At 44.8% G+C, this 24,569-nt stretch overlaps 1 protein-coding gene across 4 annotated transcripts in view; it reads left to right on the forward strand.

Moving 5' to 3' along the window:
* TMEM168 (transmembrane protein 168) overlaps positions 1 to 17,443 on the forward strand; it is a 63,246-nt gene extending 45,803 nt beyond the window's left edge. For all 4 annotated transcript variants that reach the window (XM_030217117.1, XM_030217121.1, XM_030217120.1 and 1 more), the window contains one exon: positions 14,208 to 17,443. In XM_030217117.1, coding sequence (XP_030072977.1) covers positions 14,208 to 14,755 — 548 coding nt within the window. In that variant the 3' untranslated portion in view covers positions 14,756 to 17,443. The remainder of the gene's footprint in view (positions 1 to 14,207) is intronic.
* The last annotated feature ends 7,126 nt before the right edge of the window (positions 17,444 to 24,569 follow it).

Raw genomic sequence — 24,569 nt, forward strand, 5'->3', positions numbered from 1 at the left:
AGCGGGGGCGTCGCGTTGCGGCCTTGTGGCCGCGCGGTCGATTTCGAGGTGTGATTTTACCGCCACCATCAATGACTTTGATTTCGCCGACGCGATTTTTCCGTCGATGTCCTGGAAGGTCCCGAGTGGATTTAAGAAGTGTGGTCGGTGCGGCCGGCCTATCTCGCAGACCGACACTCACGCTTGGTGCCTCCAGTGCCTCGGGCCGGAGCACGATACCAAGTCGTGTACTTTGTGTCTTGGTCTCCGGAAACGGACTCAAGTAGCGAGGCAAGTTCTTCGGGACCGTCTTTTTGGAACTTGCACCGGCCCCTCGACGTCGACCTCGACGGCATCGGTATCGACGGCCGGTTCTTCGGTACCGGTATCGATGTCCGCGAAATCGGCACCGATGGCATCGACCCCAGGAGCACAGGTCCCGTCGGCCCGCCAGTCCTCCGGTGACGGCAGGGGTGAGAGGCCGCGTGGGCAATCGACCCCAGTCACTCCCTCTACCCAGGGCCCTCGGGACCGAACCCTGTCGGACCCGGTCCCTCGAGGCCGAGGGGGATCGACCTCCTCCTCCTCCATTCCACCTAGCGCTGATGACGGGCATCGTAAGAAAACAAAGAAGCACCGTCATCGGTCGCCATCGATGCATCCGGCCCCCGGCGCCGGAGAGGAGTCGACGCCGAGAAAGCGTCAGCGTCGAGAGGAGAGGTCCCCATCGGTAGTAGAGGTACCGCCGTGTCAGGGTCCCAGCACTTCGGTGCAGTCTCCTGGACCTGAGCAGCTTCCGGCACAGACGCCTCTACCGGCCCCCCCGTCTTTCCCGGCAGCGGGCCTGGACGAGTGCCTCCGAGCCATCCTTCCGGGGATCCTGGAAGGGCTGATGCGCCAGACTGTGCCGGCGCCGGGGGTGCTTGTGCCCTCGGCGCCGTTGACTGTGGCGCCGGCGAGCTCTAGCCCGGTGCTGAGGCCTTCGACGCCGCTTGCGGCGCCGGTCTCGACTGCCACGCAGGTGGAGTCCCCGTCGACGTCGATGGAGGGAGCTTCATCCCCGCCGGCGCGGGAGTCCACCGCTCGACGACACCGAGGCCTCGGTGCCTCGACGTCGAGCCGGGCCCGGTTGAGGACTCAGCTGCACAAGCTTATGTCCGACACCGAGGAAGAGGCCTCGTGGGGGGAGGAGGAGGACCCCAGATATTTCTCCTCAGAGGAGTCTGTGGGCCTTCCCTCCGACCCCACGCCTTCACCAGAGAGAAAGCTCTCGCCTCCTGAGAGCCTCTCTTTTGCCTCCTTTGTCAGGGACATGTCTATATGCATTCCCTTCCCCGTGGTCTCTGTGGATGAGCCGAGGGCTGAGATGCTCGAGGTCCTCGATTATCCATCACCACCTAGAGAGTCCTCCACGGTGCCGTTGCACAATGTCCTCAAAGAGACACTGCTTCGGAACTGGGTGAGACCATTATCTAATCCCACTATCCCCAAGAAAGCAGAGTCCCAATACAGAATCCACTCGGACCCAGAGTTAATGCGGCCCCAATTGCCTCATGACTCGGCGGTCGTGGACTCTGCTCTCAAGAGGGCACGGAGTTCGAGGGATACCGCCTCGGCGCCCCCGGGGCGGGAATCTCGCACTCTGGACTCGTTTGGGAGGAAGGCCTACCAATCTTCCATGCTCGTGACCCGCATCCAGTCTTACCAGCTCTACACGAGCATCCACATGCGGAATAATGTGAAGCAACTGGCGGACCTGGTTGACAAGCTCCCGCCGGAGCAGTCCAGGCCTTTTCAGGAGGTGCAGGCAGCTGAAGGCGTGCAGAAAGTTCCTGTCCAGGGGTATATATGACACCTGTGACGTGGCATCTCGTGCTGCGGCCCAAGGTATAGTGATGCGCAGGCTCTCATGGCTGCGTGCCTCTGACCTGGACAACCGCACCCAGCAGAGACTGGCCAACGTCCCTTGCCGGGGGGATAATATTTTTGGTGAGAAGGTCGAGCAGCTGGTGGACCAACTGCATCAGCGGGAAACCGCCCTCGACAAGCTCTCCCACCGGGCGCCTTCAGCATCCACCTCAGCAGGTGGACGTTTTTCCCGGGCCCGGCAGGCTGCGCCCTATGCTTTTCCCAAGCGTAGGTACACCCAGCCGGCCCGAAGGCCTCGTCAGGCACAGGGACAGTCCCAGCGCGCTCGTTCTCGTCAACAGCGTGCGCCTAAGCAGCCCCCTGCGCCTCCACAGCAAAAGCCGGGGACGGGCTTTTGACTGGATCCATGGGAACATAGCCGCCCTCAAAGTGTCCGTACCGGACGATCTGCCGGTCGGAGGGAGGTTGAAATTTTTTCACCAAAGGTGGCCTCTCATAACCTCCGACCAGTGGGTTCTCCAAATAGTGCGGTGCGGATACGCCCTGAATTTGGCCTCCCTGCCACCAAATTGTCCTCCGGGAGCTCAATCCTTCAGCTCCAATCACAAGCAGGTACTTGCAGAGGAACTCTCCGCCCTTCTCAGCGCCAATGCGGTCGAGCCCGTACCACCCGGGCAGGAAGGGCATGGATTCTATTCCAGGTACTTCCTTGTGGAAAAGAAAACAGGGGGGATGCGTCTCATCCTAGACCTGAGAGGCCTGAACAAATTCCTGGTCAAAGAAAAGTTCAGGATGCTTTCCTTGGGCACCCTTCTGCCAATGATTCAGAAAAACGATTGGCTATGTTCCCTGGATTTAAAGGACGCATACACTCACATCCCGATACTGCCAGCTCACAGACAGTATCTCAGATTCCGCCTGGGCACACGGCATTTTCAGTATTGTGTGCTGCCCTTTGGGCTCGCCTCTGCCCCACGGGTGTTTACAAAGTGCCTCGTGGTGGTAGCGGCGTATCTACGCAAGCTGGGAGTGCACGTGTTCCCATATCTCGACGATTGGCTGGTCAAGAACACCTCGGAGGCAGGAGCTCTCCGGTCCATGCAGTGCACTATTCAACTCGTGGAGCTGCTGGGGTTTGTGATAAATTACCCAAAGTCCCATCTCCAGCCAGCCCAGTCTCTGGAATTCATAGGAGCTCTGCTGAATACCCAGACGGCTCAGGCCTTCCTTCCCGAAGCGAGGGCCAACAACCTCCTGTCCCTGGCTTCACAGACCAGAGCGTCTCAGCAGATCACAGCTCGGCAGATGTTGAGACTTCTGGGTCATATGGCCTCCACAGTTCATGTGACTCCCATGGCTCGTCTTCACATGAGATCTGCTCAATGGACCCTAGCTTCCCAGTGGTTTCAAGCCACCGGGAATCTAGAAGATGTCATCCGCCTCTCCACCAGTTGCCGCACTTCACTGCACTGGTGGACCATTCGGACCAATTTGACCCTGTGACGTCCATTCCAAATTCCACAGCCCACGAAAGTGCTGACGACGGATGCATCTCGCCTGGGGTGAGGAGCTCATGTCGATGGGCTTCACACCCAGGGACTGTGGTCCCTCCAGGAAAAGGATCTTCAGATCAACCTCCTGGAGCTCCGAGCGATCTGGAACGCACTGAAGGCTTTCAGAGATCGGCTGTCCTGTCAAGTTATCCAAATTCGGACAGACAATCAGGTTGCAATGTTTTACATCAACAAGCAGGGGGGCACCGGATCTCGCCCCCTGTGTCAGGAAGCCGTCGGGATGTGGCGTTGGGCTTGCCAGTTCGGCATGCTCCTCCAAGCCACATACCTGGCAGGCGTAAACAACAGTCTGGCCGACAGACTGAGCAGAGTCATGCAACCGCACGAGTGGTCGCTCCATTCCAGAGTGGTACGCAAGATCTTCCGAGAGTGGGGCACCCCCTCGGTGGACCTTTTTGCCTCTCAGACCAACCACAAGCTGCCTCTGTTCTGTTCCAGACTTCAGACACACGGCAGGCTAGCGTCAGATGCCTTTCTCCTTCATTGGGGGACCGGCCTCCTGTATGCTTATCTTCCCATACCTTTGGTGGGGAAGACCTTACTGAAGCTCAAGCAAGACCACGGCACCATGATTCTGATAGCGCCCTTTTGGCCCCGTCAGATCAGGTTCCCTCTTCTTCTGGAGCTGTCCTCCGAAGAACCGTGGAGATTGGAGTGTTTTCCGACTCTCATTTCGCAGAACGACGGGGCGTTGCTGCACCCCAACCTTCAGTCCCTGGCTCTCACAGCCTGGATGTTGAGGGCGTAGACTTCGCTACGTTGGGTCTGTCTGAGGGTGTCTCCCGCGTCTTGCTTGCCTCTAGGAAGGATTCCACTAAAAAGAGTTACTTTTTCAAGTGGAGGAGGTTTGTCGTCTGGTGTGAGAGCAAGGCCCTAGAACCTCGTTCTTGCCCTGCACAGAACCTGCTTGAATACCTTCTGCACTTTCAGAGTCTGGCCTCAAGACCAACTCAGTAAGGAATCACCTTAGTGCGATTAGTGCTTACCATTATCGTGTGGAAGGTAAAGCCATCTCTGGAGAGCCTTTAGTCGTTCGATTCATGAGAGGCTTGCTTTTGTCAAAGCCCCCTATCAAGCCTCCTGCAGTGTCATGGGATCTCAACGTCGTCCTCACCCAGCTGATGAAACCTCCTTTTGAGCCACTGAATACCTGCCATCTGAAGTACTTGACCTGGAAGGTCATTTTCTTGGTGGCAGTTACTTCAGCTCGTAGGGTCAGTGAGCTTCAAGCCCTGGTAGCTCATGCTCCGTATACCAAATTTCATCACAACAGAGTAGTGCTCCACACCCACCCAAAGTTCCTGCCGAAGGTGGTGTCGGAGTTCCATCTTAACCAGTCAATTGTCTTGCCAACATTCTTTCCCAGACCGCATACCCGCCCTGCTGAACGTCAGTTGCACACATTGGACTGCAAGAGAGCATTGGCCTTCTACTTGGAGCGGACACAGCCCCACAGACAGTCCGCCCAATTGTTTGTTTCTTTCGACCCTAACAGGATAGGGGTCGCTGTCGGGAAACGCACCATCTCCAATTGGCTAGCAGATTGCATTTCCTTCACTTATGCCCAGGCTGGGCTGACTCTAGAGGGTCATGTCACGGCTCATAATGTTAGAGCCATGGCAGCGTCGGTGGCTCACTTGAAGTCAGCCACTATTGAAGAGATTTGCAAGGCTGCGACGTGGTCATCTGTCCACACATTCACATCACATTACTGCCTCCAGCAGGATACCCGACGCGACAGTCGGTTCGGGCAGTCGGTGCTGCAGAATCTGTTTGGGGTGTAAATCCAACTTCACCCTCCAGGACCCGAATTTATTCTGGTCAGGCTGCACTCTCAGTTAGTTGTTCTTCGTAGGTCAATTTTCTGTTGTACCCTCGCCGTTGCGAGGTTCAGTTGACCTGGGTTCTTGTTTTGAGTGAGCCTGAGAGCTAGGGATGCCCCAGTCGTGAGAACAAGCAGCCTGCTTGTCCTCGGAGAAAGTGAATGATACATACCTGTAGCAGGTGTTCTCCGAGGACAGCAGGCTGATTGTTCTCACCTACCCTCCCTCCTCCCCTTTGGAGTTGCGTTTTATCATTTTTGCTTGTCATTCAACTGAGCGGGAACGGTCACGCACGGGCGGGAAGACGGCCGCGCATGCGCGGTGGGCGTGCCCTGCGTGCGGGACCGCCCGCGACGTTTTGTTCCGGTTGGTGGGGGCTACCGCGGACGTCACCCAGTCGTGAGAACAATCAGCCTGCTGTCCTCGGAGAACACCTGCTACAGGTATGTATCATTCACTATACAAAAATGGCTTTTGCACTTCTATCACATGGTATTTTCTCTGCTGTAAACTAATACAAAACAACTGAACAACAGCCAAATTCAATCCCAAAAGGTCATAAAAAGGCATACAATACTTGAAAGCATGAAGATTACCCTCAGAAACCAAGTTATTGACCAAGGTCTGACCAACAAGACCCGTTATCTATATAAGATTTTGGTGTCCGTAGTCTGATCTCTTTCATTGGGTAAAGAAATTAATCTCACATGCTTACAATCAAAACTTTCTCATAGTGCAACCATTATCACTGAGAATCAAATATTTCCAAAAGCACAGCTATAGCATAAAATAACTTAGCTTTTCTCAGCTGACTTAATCACCCCTCATTCCAACTGCTTAATTGTGTTCAACGGGGCCCTTATCGTTTCACCCGCTTCTGGGCTTCATCAGGAACAACCCAGTTTAAACAAACTTATGCAGGGGCATTCATCTCGCTGACAGGAATCCACTAGGAAACGCCAGCAAACCCTCCACTGCCCCCTCTTCCACCTAACGTTTCCTCTCTTATTTTCCCTCCACTGTCTCCTAGGAGAAACACTAGCAGTCAATTAGCTGAGTTGTACACCTACGTATATACAGAAGCTAAGTGGATTTATTCCTTCCTGAAAAACATGCACATTTATTCACTCTGAGTACCTGAATGGCTGCCTGGAGCCACCAGAGATGCTTGCTGTTTTGAACTTAGCAGAAAGCACAGGGTATAAATCTTTACAGGACAGAGCTGAATGCTGTCAGAGCCACCCTAAATGTCATTTTTATAGCATGAGCAAAATAAGTCTGAGGCCAAATCTCTTCAGTTACTTGGCCTTGTACACGTCTGTGGAATTTATTGAGTCGTGATCCGAATGAGAGAGAAAATAAAAAAATAAATATGTCATCTGGGTTTCAGGACTATGGAGTCAGAGTTGGAAGCAAATTTGGGTGGAATCGGAGTTGATAAAAATGTACCGACTCCAACTTCAGCTTCAGAATAAAAACTTAAACTTTATAATATATGGTAAATTTATCATGTTATCCTTATATATTTTTTGTTCAGGTTCTTTGTCCAAACTTCAAATAAATGAATATATTCTGTTGTCTATTAGTCCTAATTTTGTACCTAAAGAAATATCCTCATAGATTTACTGTGAGAACAGTAGAAAAATAGAGGAGTTGGAATTAAAAGTTTGGTGTACCTACTCCACAGCCCTACTGGGTTTTTGGAAATGGCCAAGCGTGCTTTTTTTGAAGAGATATTCCTGTCTTGATAGCTCACTAATGTATAGTTTGCAATGAAGATTTCCCTTTCTATTCATTAGATCGCATAGAATCCACCAGATAGGGATTTTTGCTGATATAGTTTTGCATAGTTTTATCAGGCAGTCATGTTCTCTGACAGATGGAACAAACAGTCATTAACACCTCTAATCTGTGCCATCCCCTGACCTCTGGAAAGATTTGTAGAGATAGCAGCAATCAAACATTGGCACTCTGTGCTTTAACAGAAAAGCAGCATTGCTTGGCCCTGATGTTGCACAGCAGCCATGCTGTAATCTTTTCCTGGTAATGATATCTGTAAGGGAAACATGCTGTTGATATTAGATCAGTAACAATCTCTCATCGTGGTTGGAAGCTGGGAAGTAACGCAGCAGTATATGAAAGAAGCTGTTAACTGCTCATGCATACAGTATGAGCTGTAAAATAGCCAGGAAGTTCATGTTTTGAGTGAATATGAAAAGCAAGAATCCCTTTTTTAAGTGTAAAGCTTTGTTATCTATTATTGGAGCAGTTAGCTTCGCTGCCTATGAAGTCTGCCAAGAGTCCGTTGCTGGGTATTTTTATTCCAAGGCTGAGCATTTAGGTTCTTTATGACCAATCCTGCTGTGTGTAGCTAACTAAAGGGCAAAGTGTTGATTAACCAATTTGCTCATGAACTGGACTATTTGGACATACAGGGTGGGAATTTTGTTATAGGATGTTTCTCAGAAATCCAAAACGTTACTTATTTTAAGCCTAAGTAGTAAAGGCTTCCAAAATCACCTCAATAGCATATTAATATTGCAGGACTTAAGCACATACAGAATGAAAAAGTAGACCGATGATTATATTTAAGTAAGGCTACTTAACAAACAAACAAAAAAACTAGGTGTTTTATGATAGTACCATAATAAAATTGAGATGCCAACTGGGATTTTGGGAATATTAATATACTATTGTGCTTATTTTGGAAGATATTGGATTATTTAAATACCTTTTGGAAGACTGTTTTGGTAATTATTTTCTAAAGGCAACATAGGTACCTGTCCCTTTATATAATTGGCTCCTAGAACCAACTGCAGTAACGCACAAATGACATCTGTTTCATAGCAAGTGTAAAATATGCGCATGTACTCTACGTGTGTACCCATTCAACAACAATGGTATGGGGTCTGTGTCAAAAGCCATATTATTTATTTAGATTTTGCTCACACCTTTTTCAGTAGTAGCTCAAGGTGAGTTGCATTCAAGTACACTGGATATTTCTCTGTCCCAGGAGGGCTCACAATCTAAGTTTGTACCTGAGACAATGGAGGGTTAAGTGACTTGCCCAAGATCACAAGGAGCAGCAGCGGGATTTGAACCGGCCACCTCTGGATTGCAAGACCAGTGCTCTAACCACTAGTCCACTCATGAGAAGAGACTTGAGGACCTGAGGAGGGAAGGAATACTGGAGACGTGATACAGATATCAATATGTATACAAGTCTGTTCCAGAGACAGGGAAGCAGTAGAACTAGAGGACATGGCTTGAAATGGTAGACTTAGGGGTGATAGGAGTAATGACAGGAAGTACTTATTCATGAAGAGGACGGTAGATGCCTGGAATGCCTTTCCGGGAGAGGTAGCGGAGACAAAAACAGTGACGGAATTCAAAAATGTGTGGGATAAAAATAAAGGATCTTTATAAGGTAAAAGGAATGAATCGGATCAAAAACTTGGTGGCACTTGGCGGCAATTTCAGTAGTAGTACCCCAACCTTGAGGCAGTCCTCATTGCTAAAGTTTGGAGTGACTGTACAAGAAGCTTCAGGAGTCTCACTCGCTGGCGTGCCAGTACTGGGAGAGTCAGCACGCCTTGAGAGCATTTTGCTCAGCCCACCAACCCGAATGACTCCAAGACACTTGAAGTCAGTTCACCAATTAAAACATGAGGAGAGAGCTCCTCCAGCAAATATGGGTGTGCAGGTTGTGGCATCTGACCTCCTGAGATCAGCTGAAGTCGGTAATACTCTCCTGGGAGTGAGTAATGTGAACATTTGTTTTAAAGGACCCGCCTTCTCCCTCAGAAGCTGTTGGATTGCCATCAGTACTCTCCATATGGGAAGTGATTACTAAATTGGACAGAACAGTAAATGGCAGACTCAACCAAGCAAAGCAGACCCTTGGAGAGCTAACCATTCGATTAACAAATGTACAAGCAAAGGGAAAAGGTCATTTGGACAAATTCTAAGCTATGGAGGAGAAAATAAAAGGAATTCAGGATATTCAAGTGAAAACTGTACAAGCTACATATTAAGTTCTAATATAAACTGGAGCGATTGAAAAAAATCTTTAAAACCATGCAGTCTTGGGATCCTGAATTTCCCTAAAACTAACCTACTGTCAGCAAGATAATTATTTAAGAAATATATGTTAGAAATGTTGAAGTTTCTGGAGGAGGCTTCTCCTCCTATTAATAAAATATATTATTTACTTTACAAGAAAAGACAGACTGTGGAGACTTTAAACCAGTGCTTTTTTGTAGGAATAAAGGTGCTGGTACTCATGCAGAGTCAGCCTTAGGGGGAGAGGTAACTAGGGTTTGTTTTTCAGTCAGTACGGTGTATCTAGTCATGTAACCCAGAATAGCTCTACCTGGAAGGTGGCAGCCTCTGAATCTAAGGGTCACAGGTTCAAGTGCTGACTGGTGCACCAGTGGGGGAAAAAAACAAGCAGGGAGATTTTGAGTGAGAATTATAATGAGCTGAATAGGACATTTTTGGATGGCAGGGAAAAAGGTGCTGGTATTCCGTACTAGTGCATATGCTAATGCTCACCTTAGTACATAAGCAACAGTTATAAGCAGGATACTGGGCTAGATGAACCATTGGTCTGAACCAGTATGGCTATTCTTATGTCCTTAACAAAAAGTGTTGCCATACTGGGACAGACTGAAGGTCCATCAAGCCCAGCATCCTGTTTCCAGCAGTGGCCAATACAGGGCACAAGTACCTGGCAAGATCCCAGAACAGTAAAACAGATTTTATGCTGCTTATCCTAGACATAAGCAGTCCATCTTAATAATGGCTTATGGACTTTTCTTTTAGGAAAGTATCCAAACCTTTTTAAAACCCTGCTTAGCTAACTGCTTTTACCACATTATCTGACAACGAATTCCAGAGTTTAATTACACGTTGAATGAAGAAATATTTTCTCCGGTTTGTTTTAAATTTACTACTTAATAGATTCATCGCGTGGCCCCTGGTATTTTTGGAAAGAGTAAACAAGCGATTCATGTCGACCCGTTCCACTCCACTCAGTATTTTATAGACCTCTATCATATCTCCCCTCAACCATCTCTTCTGCAAGGTGAAGATTCCTAGCCACTTTAGCCTTTCCTCATAGGGAAGTCATCTCTTTATCATCGCGGAGGAGTAGCCTAGTGGTTAGTGCAGTGGACTTTGATCCTGGGGAACAGAGTTTGATTCCCACTGCAGCTCCTTGTGACTCTGGGCAAGTCACTTAACCCTCCATTGCCCCTGGTATAAATAAGTACCTGAATATACTATGTAAACCACTTTGAATATAGTTGCAAAAAACAACAGAAAGGTGGTATATCAAGTCCCATTTCCCTTTCCCTTCTCTGTAGCTTTTCTAATTCCACTATATCTTTTTTTGAAACGCGATGACCAGAATTGCACACATGGAGTGATTACAATGGCATTATAACATTCTCATAATTGTTTTCTACTCCTTTCCTAATAATTCCTAACATGCTATTTGCTTTCTTAGCTGCCGCTGCACACTGAGCAGAGGGTTTCAACATATCATCAACTCAACGATGACACCTAGATTCTTTTCCTGGTCGGTGACTCCTAACGTTTAGGTTCCTCTTTCCCACATGCATCACTTTGCACTTGCTCACATTAAATGTCATCTGCCATTTGGATGCATAGTGCCTTCTGGAGTTCATAGATTGTAACACGTATAGGCAACCTGTCAAGGTTAGAAGATACTTTTAATCAAGCCTGTGGTACCTAATACAACAGAAAATATGTGTTTATCTTTCTGTCACATTTTCTTGGTATTGAGGATCTTTACCCTCTCAGCACAATTCACAGAATAGGCACTTGGTACTGACACCTCTGTTTTCAATGTATTTCTTTTCTTTGCATCAAGCTTCTCATTGGTAAGAATGGGAACATGCAGCTAAGAAGGGATTCAAGATTTAAGTGAAATGATGCTTTCCTCTGGAAGTATCAACTAATTTTTTTTGCCTGTAATATGTATGACCGTCTTCTTTCATACCCCACAATAACTGATTATTATTATTATTATTATTACATTTGTATCCCACATTTTCCTACCTATTTGCAGGTTCAGTGTGGCTTACATAGTACCGTAAAGGTGTTCACCAAGTCCGGTAGATAAACAGTTTCATAGTAATGTTGTGGTCGAAAGAGGTTCGTGCGTTTCAGGCACAATGGGGGTCGGATAAAGGGAAGGTTATATATTGTCCAATACGATCTTTGGTTTTGCTGTGTTGCAGGGTGTAGGCATTTATGTTGGGTCGGTAGGGTATTCCTTTTTGAACAAGTTGGTTTTTAGTGATTTCCTAAAGTTTAGATGGTATGGATTGTTTTGACAGCTTTTGGCAGTGCGTTCCATAATTTTGTGCTTATATAGGAGAAGCTGGATGCATAGGTTGCTTTGTATTTGAGACCTTTGCAGTTGGGTAGTGAAGGTTTAGGTATGTTTGTGATGATCCGGTTCTGTTTCTGGTTGGTAGATTTATAAGGTTTGTCATGTATCCTGGGACTTCGCCGTAGATAATTTTGTGGACCAAGGTGCAGATTTTGAAGGTAATTCGTTCTTTGATTGGGAGCCAATGCAGTTTTTCTCGGAGGGGTTTGGCACTTTCGAATCGTGTTTTACCGAATATCAGTCTGGCTGCTGTATTTTGGGTGGTTTGAAGTTTCTTTGTGAGTTGTTCTTTACATCCCGCATAGATTCCACTGCAGTAATCCGCGTGGCTTAATACCATTGATTGCACTAGATTGCGAAATATTTCTCTCGGGAAGAAAGGTTTTATGCGTTTAAGTTTCCACATTGAGTCATTTTCTTTGTTGTGGAGTTTACTTGGCTCTCAAGTGTAAGGTTGCAATCGATTGTAACGCCGAGTATTTTTAGGCTATCTGAGATAGGGAGGGTTGATCTTGGGTGTTTATGGTTGTAGGTTTGTACTTATTGTGTTGAGATGAGAGGATGAGGCAATGTGTTTTTTCAGTGTTCAGTTTCGATTGAAATGAATTTGCCCATGAGTCCTTGGTGTTCAGACCGAGCTTGATTTCATTGGTGATTTCTGTCAGGTCGTGTCTAAAGGGAATATAAATTGTGACATCGTCTGCATAGATGAACAGGTTGAGGCCTTGATTGGATAAGGACTTTTGCCAGTGAGATCATCATTATGTTGAAGAGTGTTGGTGATAGTGGTGATCCTTGAGGTACTCCGCAGTCTGCTTTCCATGGTGGTGATATGTTTGAATTTGATTTTACTTGGTATGTTCTGGTGGTTAAAAAACCCTTGATCCAGCTAAGTATATTTCCACCAATCTCGAAGTAATCAAGGAGACTTAATAGTATATTGTGGTTTACCATGTCGAATGCACTCGACATGTCGAATTGGAGGAGAAGTAAGCTTTTACCTGTAGCTATTTCCTGTTTGAATTTGTCCAGGAGAATGACTAGCACAGTTTCGGTGCTATGGAGCGGGCGGAATCCTGATTGTGATTCATGTAGTAATGAGAACTTATCCATGTAGTCAGTAAGCTGTTTGGTCACCATGTTCTCCATCAGTTTGACTACTAGTGGAATAGATGCAGCTGGGCGGTAGTTGGTGAGATCATTTGTTTTTTTTTCTTGGTGTCTTTTGGTATTAGGTGATTAAGTGAACTTGGGGCATACTTGGTTTTTCTAAATGCTCTAAGGGAATCTTTTACTAAGCTGCAGTAGCATTTTTAGCTTGCAGTAGAAATCAGCTGGCAGTAAACGCCGAGACGCCCATAGGAATATAATGGGCATCTCGGCATTTACCGCCAGCTGATTTCTACTGCGAGCTAAAACCACTACCACGGCTTAGTAAAAGACCTCCTCAATGCCCTAAATAGCTTCTTTTTAAAATTTATTTATTTTTATGATTATTATTTATTTTTTGAGCTGTTTAGAGATTTTTCAACCTTTTGAATTTCTACTAGGGTTATGATGTCTGAGGTTTAGTCCTTCTTTCTGTTGACCAGGGTGTCTGCATTTTAACATGACACAGCTTTTGAAAATATAGCACACAACTGTTCTTGTATGTTTGCATTGCTTGACACTTGTTGGCATTATATGCTGGATAATGGTCATCTGTGTTAGGATCCTAAGAGTTTTGTCTGCTCCCCATGTTTGCCAGCGACCATTTACCGCTTCTCTGCAGATGGAAGCTACTGTTTGGGGAGGGGGGTAATTTGTGATCAATAATTTCTTATTGTGACATATCCAGTATGGTTATTAATGTTTATGAAGCAAGCCCAGATAATTAATCAATGGCATGGTTATATATATCAAAAGTGTGCTAAAGGGCTTAATAGAATTTGTCCACTAATTAAAATGAAGATATGCAGAGTGATTTTAAACTAAGCATTACATGGTTGTGCATTTTGTTACTATCTGATGCTAAGGCATGGGTGGGTGGGTGTGATGGGTACGATTAGTGCTATGAGCTGGTGTTGGGGGTTTATGTGGGCAATAGTCTGTGTGTGTGCTGTGGGTGGAAATATGGAGATGTGGTGTCACACTCTTCCCTCCTTCACTTTATCGTCCTTCCATTCAACCATGCATCCACTTGAGCACTGGACCCTCTTTGCTACATCACTGCTTCCCACCAGGGCATACTTAAGCAACAGCAGGATGGAGATGGGCCGCAGGCTGCAACAGTTCATCCCTTATTTTACATGCCATGTGTACTACTGCTTTACTTAAAGTGGCACAATTTCCTACACATACAGTACATGCACAACAAACCATATTAGCATGCCTAAGGATAGACAAATGGACAGACTCTCAACAACAGGTGCTATCACTGGAGCAAAATGCATCTAAAAATAGGCAGTTTGACATAACTTTAATTAATTATGTATGTCACGGTTTACTGTGGGCTATTCATATCTTTCCTGTCTTCTTCCTTCTGTTTTTGTTCTTCCACAGGTGGTGATACACTACACTTTAATTCACTCTTAGAATGGTGGCAAGAGAAGAACAGTGCATTGAGCTCACGGCTTATCATTGTGCTAGACTGTGAGCATGCCCAGCCCTGGGTTAAAGAAGTTAGAAAGGTTGGAAACCAGTATATTGCTGTGCAAGGAGCAGAAATGTCTAAAATTGTAGACGTTGAAGAAGCAGACATGCCACAGCTGGGTGACTTTACAAGAGAATGGGTGGAGTACAACTGCAACTCTGACAACAACATTAGCTGGTCGGAAAAGGGGCGGACTGTGAAAGCCATGTATGGGGTGTCAAAACACTGGAGTGACTACATTCTGCATTTGCCGACTGAAAGTGATGTTGCCAAACACTGGATGATGTATTTCCCCCGTGTTACCTATCCACTGGTACATTTAGCAAACTGGTGTGGTGGTCTCAACCTTTTCTGGGCTTGTAAAGTCTGCTTCAGGTGTTTAAGAAGGTTAAAAATGAGCTGGTTTCTTCCAGCAGTTCTGGACACAGGACAAGGCTTCAAACTTGTCAAGTCTTAATATGGATACAAAGATATATGCAGATAGGAAATACCTGGGAGATTTCTGAAATGTGAAAACTATCTGTATATATCAATATATCTATATGTAGTACACTGTATAGATAGATATATTTATTATTGTTACACACACTATATTTTCTGTGTTTCAGAAATCATGCTACTTCAGTAGCCATGTACCTACTGTTCATCTTCAGCAGCTACTGTGAAGACAAAAGGGGAAAGACTTTATTCAGGCAGTAAGCTAGAACAGTGGGTATTTGATTGGAGGATAGTGCCATGTCATGTGTGCGTGTTGTGAGATTTAATATCCCACTACAGTGTGCTCTCTGGAAAGTGTTACTATCATTATGATTTATTTGTTTTACAAAAAAGGTGTGTGTTTTTAATGTTCTTCTTTTATAGAAAAACATCTGGCAGCAGAAGGATGTGGTTCCTCCTCTCCACATTGTTCCAGACTTCAAAAGCAAATTATTAAAAATCAATATGAAGTCTTCCACACAACAGACTGTACATTTACTGCTAAAATATAAATGAGCCTAGTTTCTGCTCCTCAGACTGATGAGGTCCACAGGATCTTTGCTTTTTCCCTGTGGTGACATCTAGTGAGCAGACTTGAGATGCACACATACCTGGATCCAGAAGGCACCCATGGAGTTGTGATCCCTGGGCAAGGAGTGTCACATGCGATGACTGAACTAGATTGGGGGGTATAGAAAGGGGGAGACAAAACCCAGGTAGTTGTAAAAGGAGCAGGAAAGCACTGCCAGGTAGAAAATAACAACAACTACGTAAATGATTCAGCTTCACAACAGAGAGTGAGCACCTGCTGTATGTCTCCTCTGATTTCCTTACTGTAGCCCAGGGTTACTTAATATTTTATATGGCAGAGCCAGGTAGCTGCCTTTCTAAAATGGCATGGATCAACGACAGAGTTGAGTGAGAAAGTGATGGAGATAAGAAAGTACGAATCACCTCCCCTACTTACCTGTATCTTTGTCCTTCCCCATATTAAATTGGCCCCCTTGCACCAGAAAGAGAAAAATCCTCAGCTATTATAACATCGGCCAGACAGGCATGCTAAAAAACTTTTCATCTCCCTTTTCTAGTCTCTAGTGTCTCTCTCCTTCCTTCTAGTGTCTCTAACCTTCACCCAAAGAAACATCCATCCCCCTTCTCCCTCCTGCTAGCCTCAGCCACTCATGTTTTCTTTCCTCTGTCACTTTGCTTACAGTAAAGAGGCCACAGGTCAGGCAGTAATGCACAGTGCCCATTGTCTTCCCCAGGCTCATCCATTCAGGTTGCAGTATGGGGTTTATGGCTCAGGGGGGGGGGGGGGCATGTTGGAGTTAGTACTTGCATAGTCACAGAGGCAACATGGAACAGAAGCAGGAGACCACAATTAGCTAAGGGCTGCCAGTTTTTCACAAAGAGAAAGAAAAGGTCCATATTTTCCTCTCCCCATTTCGTTCTCTTTCCTCCATAAACCTTCTTTGTCTGGCTGGAGCCTGTTCTGAGGTCCAGTTGTGGTGGTGATGGTGGTAGCAGCAACTGCAGCTCAGTACTAAAGCCTTACATATGAGAGGTGGAGCCTAGGAATGGACAACACACTAGCTCAGCCTGTCTTGAATAACATTACATTTGCTGCCATTGCCATCATCACCGTGTTCAATCCTGGGGACCAGCCCCTGCTGAAAAGAAGTCAGAGGTGGTTAAGAAACTCTACTAATCAGCACGCTATTCGTTCAGGTCACGGTGAGGGGTCAGATCATCCTCTGCATCCTGGAATCTCTATCTTCTGAGAAATACTTTTGTAATCTAGCTACTTAATTCCCTCATGCCCCAGTGTGCTGGTGGTTTGAGAAATGTATGAACAGATTCATTTGATCTAATCTGAGTCTTTCAACCAAGATATTCATTTTTCTCTAGAAGCAGGAAGACATGTTTGTAGTATTTAACAACTCTGATGTGACTATCTACTGAACACCAAAAGTACATCCTTTTTTTTATTATTTCAAATAAAAATGGAAAATATGTGCTGAAATGAACAAATTACAAACAGCTACACCATTTAGCCTAAATTAAAATCTTCATGCATCTGTTGAGCTCAGAATTGTGGAAGAACTGAGGAGATACCTGGGTGCAGGACTGCTGTGCCTTTTAGGGAGGATTAGTACACAGGTGTGCTTTGAGCCTGGAACCAGGATTAAAGTTAATTTCTTTGATGGCAGAAGCCAATTTTAGATGTACCCGGGGGGGGGGGGGGGGGGTAGAGGAGAGGAGGAGGCCTGATGCCTGAGTGTAGAAGCTGCCTCTCTCTCTCTCTCTCTCTCTCGTGAGAGAGCTGTGGAGGATTTGCCCATTACCATTGTGTTACATGACATATTGGTTTGGGTTGGTTTCTTAACAATCGGTCATAAGGGAGGATATCTTCATATCATTACTGATATAAAATGTGGCACTGTTGTGTGGATCGTTGTTACTATTTTATATACAAGGGTCTATTTCAGCTATTGTTGTACCTATGCACAAGTGATTAATCAAACCTTTTAAAGCGATTTAAAGACCAATTAAAATCCAAATATGCAATTTATATTATTTGGGGGGGACTTAGAACTGCATAATGTACAATTAAACATATATGTATATTTTTAATACTTTGCTCTCTCAATAAACATTTTGTACTCAATTTTAGGTGTTCTTATAGACAAAGTATTGAAAAGAATGGCTATTGGATAGGTTATATCTGTCCATCTGTCTGTGGCCTTGCTTCAGTGGCTAAATTACAGGAGGTATGACCTTGAGGTTTTGGGATTTAGGGTCTCCCCTGTTATGGTTCCACATCAAGAGTTTCAGGGTTATGTGACCTAATCTGTCACTTCACAGGGCTAAATGTTGGAATGTGGAGGGTAATTTGCCAGCATCCAAAAAACAGATGGACACACTACAGCAAGAGAGATAGTAGCTGTTGGAAGAAACAAAGGGAGCCCCTGTCATTCTTGTTTTGATACAAAAATTTGAATCTAGCACTTAAGTGAAAGGAGTTTGTTCAATAAGTAGTTGTTTGTGAACCTATAAGCATTGCACTTTTAAGGCAGTAGATGTATTCTCTGTCTTGGACATTGCTGGCATCCTCAGCATATTTTTTTGTTTCACATGAACATTTTTGTCTATTTCAAACTTCGATTTATATACCATCAAACCAGCATTTTAAATAAAGTAGGCATAAGTAAAACCTAGATTACTAGTCTAACATGAAAAGCACAGTGCCTTCAGTGGTGTTTTTTCACTATTTACATTTGCCTACATTTTTTGTTGGAACTTGGAAATAAAGGATTACTGTTAAAACAAAAAAAATGTATTTATTCAAATTTGACTCTGTGAACATTGGTCTGTTAATTTTCTACAATTTTTCATTTTCCACATAGCTACAGGAAAGCATTTCAGATTAATTCTGACAGAAATAGTAGCATACCAAGTTTAAAACATGTGGTAGTGGGACAGAAATAGCTATTTTCCATTCTTGTGGCCTAAGGCCTGAAATATAAGAATGTAAACTTGTTTATTAAATGTAATCAGTTAGAAAGCATATGCCTATTCATATATTAGTAAAGATGCTTTCAACCATGAGCTTACTGGATAGGTGCCATAATTCACCATTTTTTGGGGCCCTGAGCCCTCTGCAGAGGATATAAAAATTTCATAATAATCCTTCTTCAAAAAATGCTAGTACTGATGAAATAAACTATATGTAGACATTGTAATCTGAATGTCATACATTTATAATTATAAAAATAGAAACTGTAAAACATTTGTTCTTTATAAAATAAGCAAGATGATGATATCTACTTAAGACTTTAGTGCGGATTTTTCATGGTTCTGCACTTAATCTCCTACATCACAAATTGTCTAATACAGTGCCATCAAACATGTGGTGTGTAATCTCATTACCAGAGCAGGTCAGACTGATTTAGTATGCTGTGACATTTAGAATTGGGGATTTACAGTGGAGCTGTTTAATCAATGTTATAATTGTACACAGAGTTACCCCTGCTCCTTGCCCAGTACTGACCTGACAAAGCCAGGCTAAGAAGCGCAGCCAAAGCAAAAATTTCCTACTACAACAGCAACATTAGTAGAAGCAACTGCAGTGTAGTTAAATAGAAAATGAGATTTACTTTGTTATCTAAAAATATGGTTTCGATATTAACAGTAATAACTAGGGATTTGGCATTCTGTTGTGGTGCTGTTATTTTGCTGATACTCCACTAACTATGATCTTTCCTTTTGGACCAGACCAGACAAGACAAGTGGGTTATTTGCCTCTACCAGCAGATGGAGACAGAGAAAAAGTAGTTCCAAGTAATTTACCCCTTAAGGGTATCATGCCACCTGTAATATACACTGTTTTCTCTGTTCCCAAGCGGATGGTAGAACGAAACGTGCCACTACTCCTTGTTGCTCTCTGTTGCCTTCTGACCAGATTCTTACCTTGGTGTCAGTTGAGCAGGGTGTTACTGGGCAGTCTAGGCTCACTTTTTTTCAACTTAATATATTTGAACCAAGATGAGACTCGGTGGTGCCAGGATCCTTCATCTCCCAGCTAGGGTGAGGCTAGGTCCCTCCCACCCCTTTACTCCTGCGCTTCTTTCCTTATCTGCTGAAATATGGAGCCAAAGGAGAAGTTTTACATGACCACTTCTGTCTGGTCTACTTCAGTGAGGCAAGTATACAATTTTTTTTTTTTTTTTTAGTTATCGGGTCTGTGAGCTATTTTGGGTCGCTTGTCCCGGTGGAGTACCACGGTCCCCACTGTGGATGACTGACTAGCTACTCTCTATGTCTTTCATAGTTCGTGTTTTGTTAAATGTCTATATCTATTTCTCTGTCTATCATATATATCATATATATGTTCTGAGATAGTTAACAACAACCTATTTTCATCGGGCTGCTGGTGTGCAAGATTGAGCAGGATTTCTCTATTGCTTCCTCTGAGATCTGTAGAGGAGAGTGCTTTTCTTATTTGCCTTCATTCCTGGGGTTAACTACATCTAGGTTTGCTTTAATCAACTATCCATTGTGTGGTTCCTATATTTGAGGTGAGCTTCTGCCATTGGTAACTATGGTGCTCCTTCCTTTTGGGTATGTGCAGATACTGCATGGGCTACATGGTGACACTCAGTGCCACCGACTCTTGGGCTACAGAATCGCATCATCTCGATCTGCACAGTGACAGTGTCTCTTGGGCCATAAGGAGGCAGCAATTCTTCGACTGCACAGGGGCAACTTCTTGGGGCCTGCTCTAGGAGCAGCTTCTCTTGAACTGCATAGAATCAGCTTCTATTGAACTTTTCTGTGGCAGCACCGAATGGCCTGTACCATGGCATCACTTCTCTCAGAACCCACATCTTGAAGTCCAAACAGCAAGGGCATCTTTTCTGCTGCATAGGGACACCACATTTTTGTGCTGTGCTGTGCAGTGGCAGCACCCCTTGTGGTTTTGCATGCTTGCAGCTTCTCTACTGCTCCTCAGTAACTCCTATATACCATCCTTGCTACTGCACTCTTTTGGGCTGCCCAGCAGCAGCATACTCTGAAATTATCCAGCTGCAACAGTCTACTGGCCTTTATAGTGGCAGGGTCTTCTCTGTCAGAATGCAACCATCTCCAGGGTTGCATGGAAGCGGCATTCTCCTGGGTTGAGCAATGTATGCTTCTTTTGTTGTGCTTGACGGTGATCTCATGTTGTGCAGTATCATCTGCCTTCTGTAATATATGGGGACAGCAGTAACAGAGTCTTCATGTCTTGCAGAGGACCAAACACCCCCTCTATTTTTAGCCTAAGTACATCAACTTCTTGTATGACTCATCTGTATGGCTGACTGTTCCTTCGTCTGTGACGGTTTCTGTAGTTGCTGTACTGCTATAACCACCTATGTTCTCCCCCTTCATCTGTCACACAGTTCTCTTAGCCACCTGTGTGGTAAGCTGCACCACTGATCTCTTTTGGTGAGCTGCAGCTCCTGCCTGTTTGCACTGAAAAAGGCTAGTTTTTCTGCCTCCTCTTCAGTAGGATGCGTATCATTTCCCCATGGATCAGCTGTATGCTGTGTTTGTTTATTTAAAATTTGATATACCGCCTTTACTATCAAAAGGCCAAGGTGGTTTGTAAGTGATTGCTTTTGCTGAGTTCTACTTCATGTCCATCAGATCCTACTGCAACAGCTGCGTCTATGTTTTTGCCTACCTGTGGAGCCCAGGTTTAACCCAGATGTCATCTCTCTGGGGTGGCATGGATTTAGCGGTAGGTGGCATGGATGCAGAGCCTCTATCAGTTACCACCAGGGGCGTAGCCAGACACCCAATTTTGGATGGGCCTGGGCCCAAGATGGGTGGGCAGAAGAAACCAACCCCATCCCACTGGTCATTTGGTCTCTCCGTCTCTCGCCTGCATGCCATATGGTCTCTCAAATATCCTCCCTCTCCTGCACACCTTTTAAATAGCAGATTTTCACCGGCAGTAAGCAGCAACTAATACACAGTACTCAGGTTGGCCCCGTATCCTTCCCACTGATGCAGCTTCCTGTTTCTGCATAGGCGGGAATAAGTCAGAGGGGAAGGCTTTGGGGCCGGTGTGAGCAGTATGTATCAGTCGCTACTTCCTGCAGGCGAAGATCTGCTATTTATAAGGTATGCAGGAGGGACAGTTGTTGGGAGTTTTCAGCTTGGGAATCTCTGCCAGCCACATCATAGGCGTGCTGCTACTGGTGGGCCTGAGCTCAAAGTGGGTGGGCCTGGGCCCACCCAAGCCCACCCTTGGCTACGCCACTGGTTACCACTCTCACCTATGTGACACTGCCATAGAGCAGCTTGTTTTCTCAACACATGCATTTCAGCTTAGGCAGCTCCTATTTCTGCCTCTGCTTCTGGGACACCTGCTGCTACATTCACCTGTGAGGCATGTCTGTTCAAGCAGGAGGCTTCTTAACTTCAGACAGTTGTCTTGAGGCCTCCCCCCCCCCCCCCCCCCTCGTTTAATGTGGTTTCACAGCTCATCCTCTCTACTCCAACTGTTCAGCTGCTTTTATTTTTCGTCAGGCTCTGCTTTTGGATCAGCGCATTTGGTAATACAGGACCCCTACTACTACTACTACTATTTAGCATTTCTATAGCGCTACAAGGCATACGCAGCGCTGCACAAACATAGAAGAAAGACAATCCCTGCTCAAAGAGCTTACAATCTAATAGACAAAAAATAAAGTAAGCAAATCAAATCAATTATTGTGTACAGAAAGGAGGAGGGTGGTTACAAGTGGTTACCCCTAGAGAATGGTAATTTACTCCTTTTAGAGGTAGCTGCAGTTGTGACAAATTATTTTTCTTTCTGATCCTGGGTGACTTAACCTGACTATGCCTCACATACTCTCGGATTTTCTTTCACTTTCTTTGGTGTAAATGTGAATAGGTGGATTATTTCTTCTCCAGGACCTTATATCCATGCTCTTATACTCTTCCATTGAGGATAATGGATTCCCTTTGCATGGTATTTCTTGCTGCCTTTCCAAGATCCTTCACTAAGGCCTCAAGTTTGGGCTTTTATGCTGGGAGAAATGTTAGTGACCGTTCTTGTTCTGATATTTTTCTCCCATCCTCATTTGGGACGCTGCTTTGCTACATCCCACTTGTCTGGATTAGTCTGGTATGGACAAAAAGGAAGGAGAAATTATGTCTTACCTAATAATTTTCTTTCCTTTAGTCCTACCAGACCAGTTCAGAAGCCCTCCCTGATAGATTTAATTTGTTTGTGTACTCTGTATTTTGTTTCAGGTGTTGTTGCTCCTGTTTTTTTGGTTTTCCTTAAACCATAGGCTTACAGGCCTCCTCACTCAAGGAAATTCTTACATGTTGGTGCAGTATTGGCCTTGTTGGTTGCATAGGCTATGCATTCTATGATGCCTTTCTTCTCAAACTTTTAGGATTAACTGCCTAAAGAGATATGAACACCATTGCTTGGCTATTCGAAATAGAAAGCATGATACCCTTAAGGGGTAAGTTACTTGGAACTGCTGGTAAAAATAATACATACAGTGATAGCTGTACAGTAATGGCAGATGTGTCCTAGAAAAACTAATTAATTTTATGTTAAAAAGGATGTCTACACTAGGATAAAAAATCTCTCTTAAACATAATGATCACAAATGGCACCCACTAAATAAATCTGTTTTCAGGGAAGGAAACAGGTTTAAAACTGAACAATTTTTTTATGATTCATATATATGTTCAATATAGTCCAGAAGAGTAAAGATCTGTAAGTAATTTAAATTGTACATGCACATTTCCACAATTGAAAAATGTCATATTTGATTGCAATTTATATTTTTTTGAGATTGTCCTAGTGAAAGAAATGTTCTATACACTGTTGTCAAACTTTAAATATGTCGTGTTTTTCATCATTTCAGTAGCTGGCAGCATCTTTCTCCTCCAAGGTTTGCAACATTAATAATAAAATAGATAATTAATAACAGAATCCCCATATGTAGAAATTTTCAGCTGTTATCCTACTACAGCTTACTTCCCAAACTGTTAGGGCATTACCATACACTGCATTATTTAACAATTATCCAGATAACAATGATTTTCAGCCACTATGGGCCAGATTCTGTAAATGGCGTCTAAAATTTAGACGTGTCCAATTAACATGTCTAGCGCTATTCTTTATAATGCGCTTAAAGTTAGGCACAGTATATAGAATAGCACATAGGACTGGGAAACGTGCCTACATTTAGATATGGTCATTTATGCCACTGAAAACCTGGGGTAAATACCCACGCCTAAATGTAGGCACGTTCCCCTGAATTCTATAATTATGTGCATAAATTTGAGTAACACCTTTACATACCCATGACCACGCCCCCTTTTCAGCTATGCATTTGGGAATTTACACATGCTTCTTTTTAGAATATGCCTAAAAAGAAGCATGTGTAAATTTCAATTGCCAATTTATGATAATTGGTTGTTATCAGACAATTATCATTGATTGGCTAGTTACTGAATTGAGTATCGCATGTAAATTGGCCATGTGCACAATTTAACACATGCTACTCATCATGCCTTAAATAGAATCTGGCCCTAAGTTATCAATTTAATTTACACTTGCTATCTAGCAGGCTTATATAGTAACATAGTAACATAGTAGATGACGGCAGAAAAAGACCTGCATGGTCCATCCAGTCTGCCCAACAAGATAAACTCATGTGTATACCTTACCTTGATTTGTACCTGCCTTTTTCAGGGCACAGACCGTACAAGTCTGCCCAGCAGTATTTCCCGCCTCCCAACCACCAGTCCCGCCTCCCATCACCGGCTCTGGCACGGACCGTACAAGTCTGCCCTCCACTATCCTCGCCTCCCAACCACCAACCTCTCTTCCCCCACCTGCTCCGCCACCCAATTTCGGCTAAGCTTCTGAGGATCCATTCCTGCTGCACAGGATTCCTTTATGCACATCCCACGCATGTTTGAATTCCGTTACCGTTTTCATCTCCACCACCTCCCGCGGGAGGGCATTCCAAGCATCCACCACCCTCTCCGTGAAAAAATACTTCCTGACATCTTTTTTGAGTCTGCCCCCCTTCAATCTCATTTCATGTCCTCTCGTTCTACCGCCTTCCCATCTCCGGAAAAGATTTTTTTGCGGATTAATACCTTTCAAGTATTTGAACGTCTGTATCATATCACCCCTGTTCCTCCTTTCCTCCAGGGTATACATGTTCAAGTCAGCAAGTCTCTGCTCATACGTCTTGGAACGCAAATCC

The sequence above is a fragment of the Microcaecilia unicolor genome, chromosome 10 (genome assembly GCF_901765095.1).
Source record: "Microcaecilia unicolor chromosome 10, aMicUni1.1, whole genome shotgun sequence".
In the NCBI taxonomy this organism is placed as follows: domain Eukaryota; kingdom Metazoa; phylum Chordata; class Amphibia; order Gymnophiona; family Siphonopidae; genus Microcaecilia; species Microcaecilia unicolor.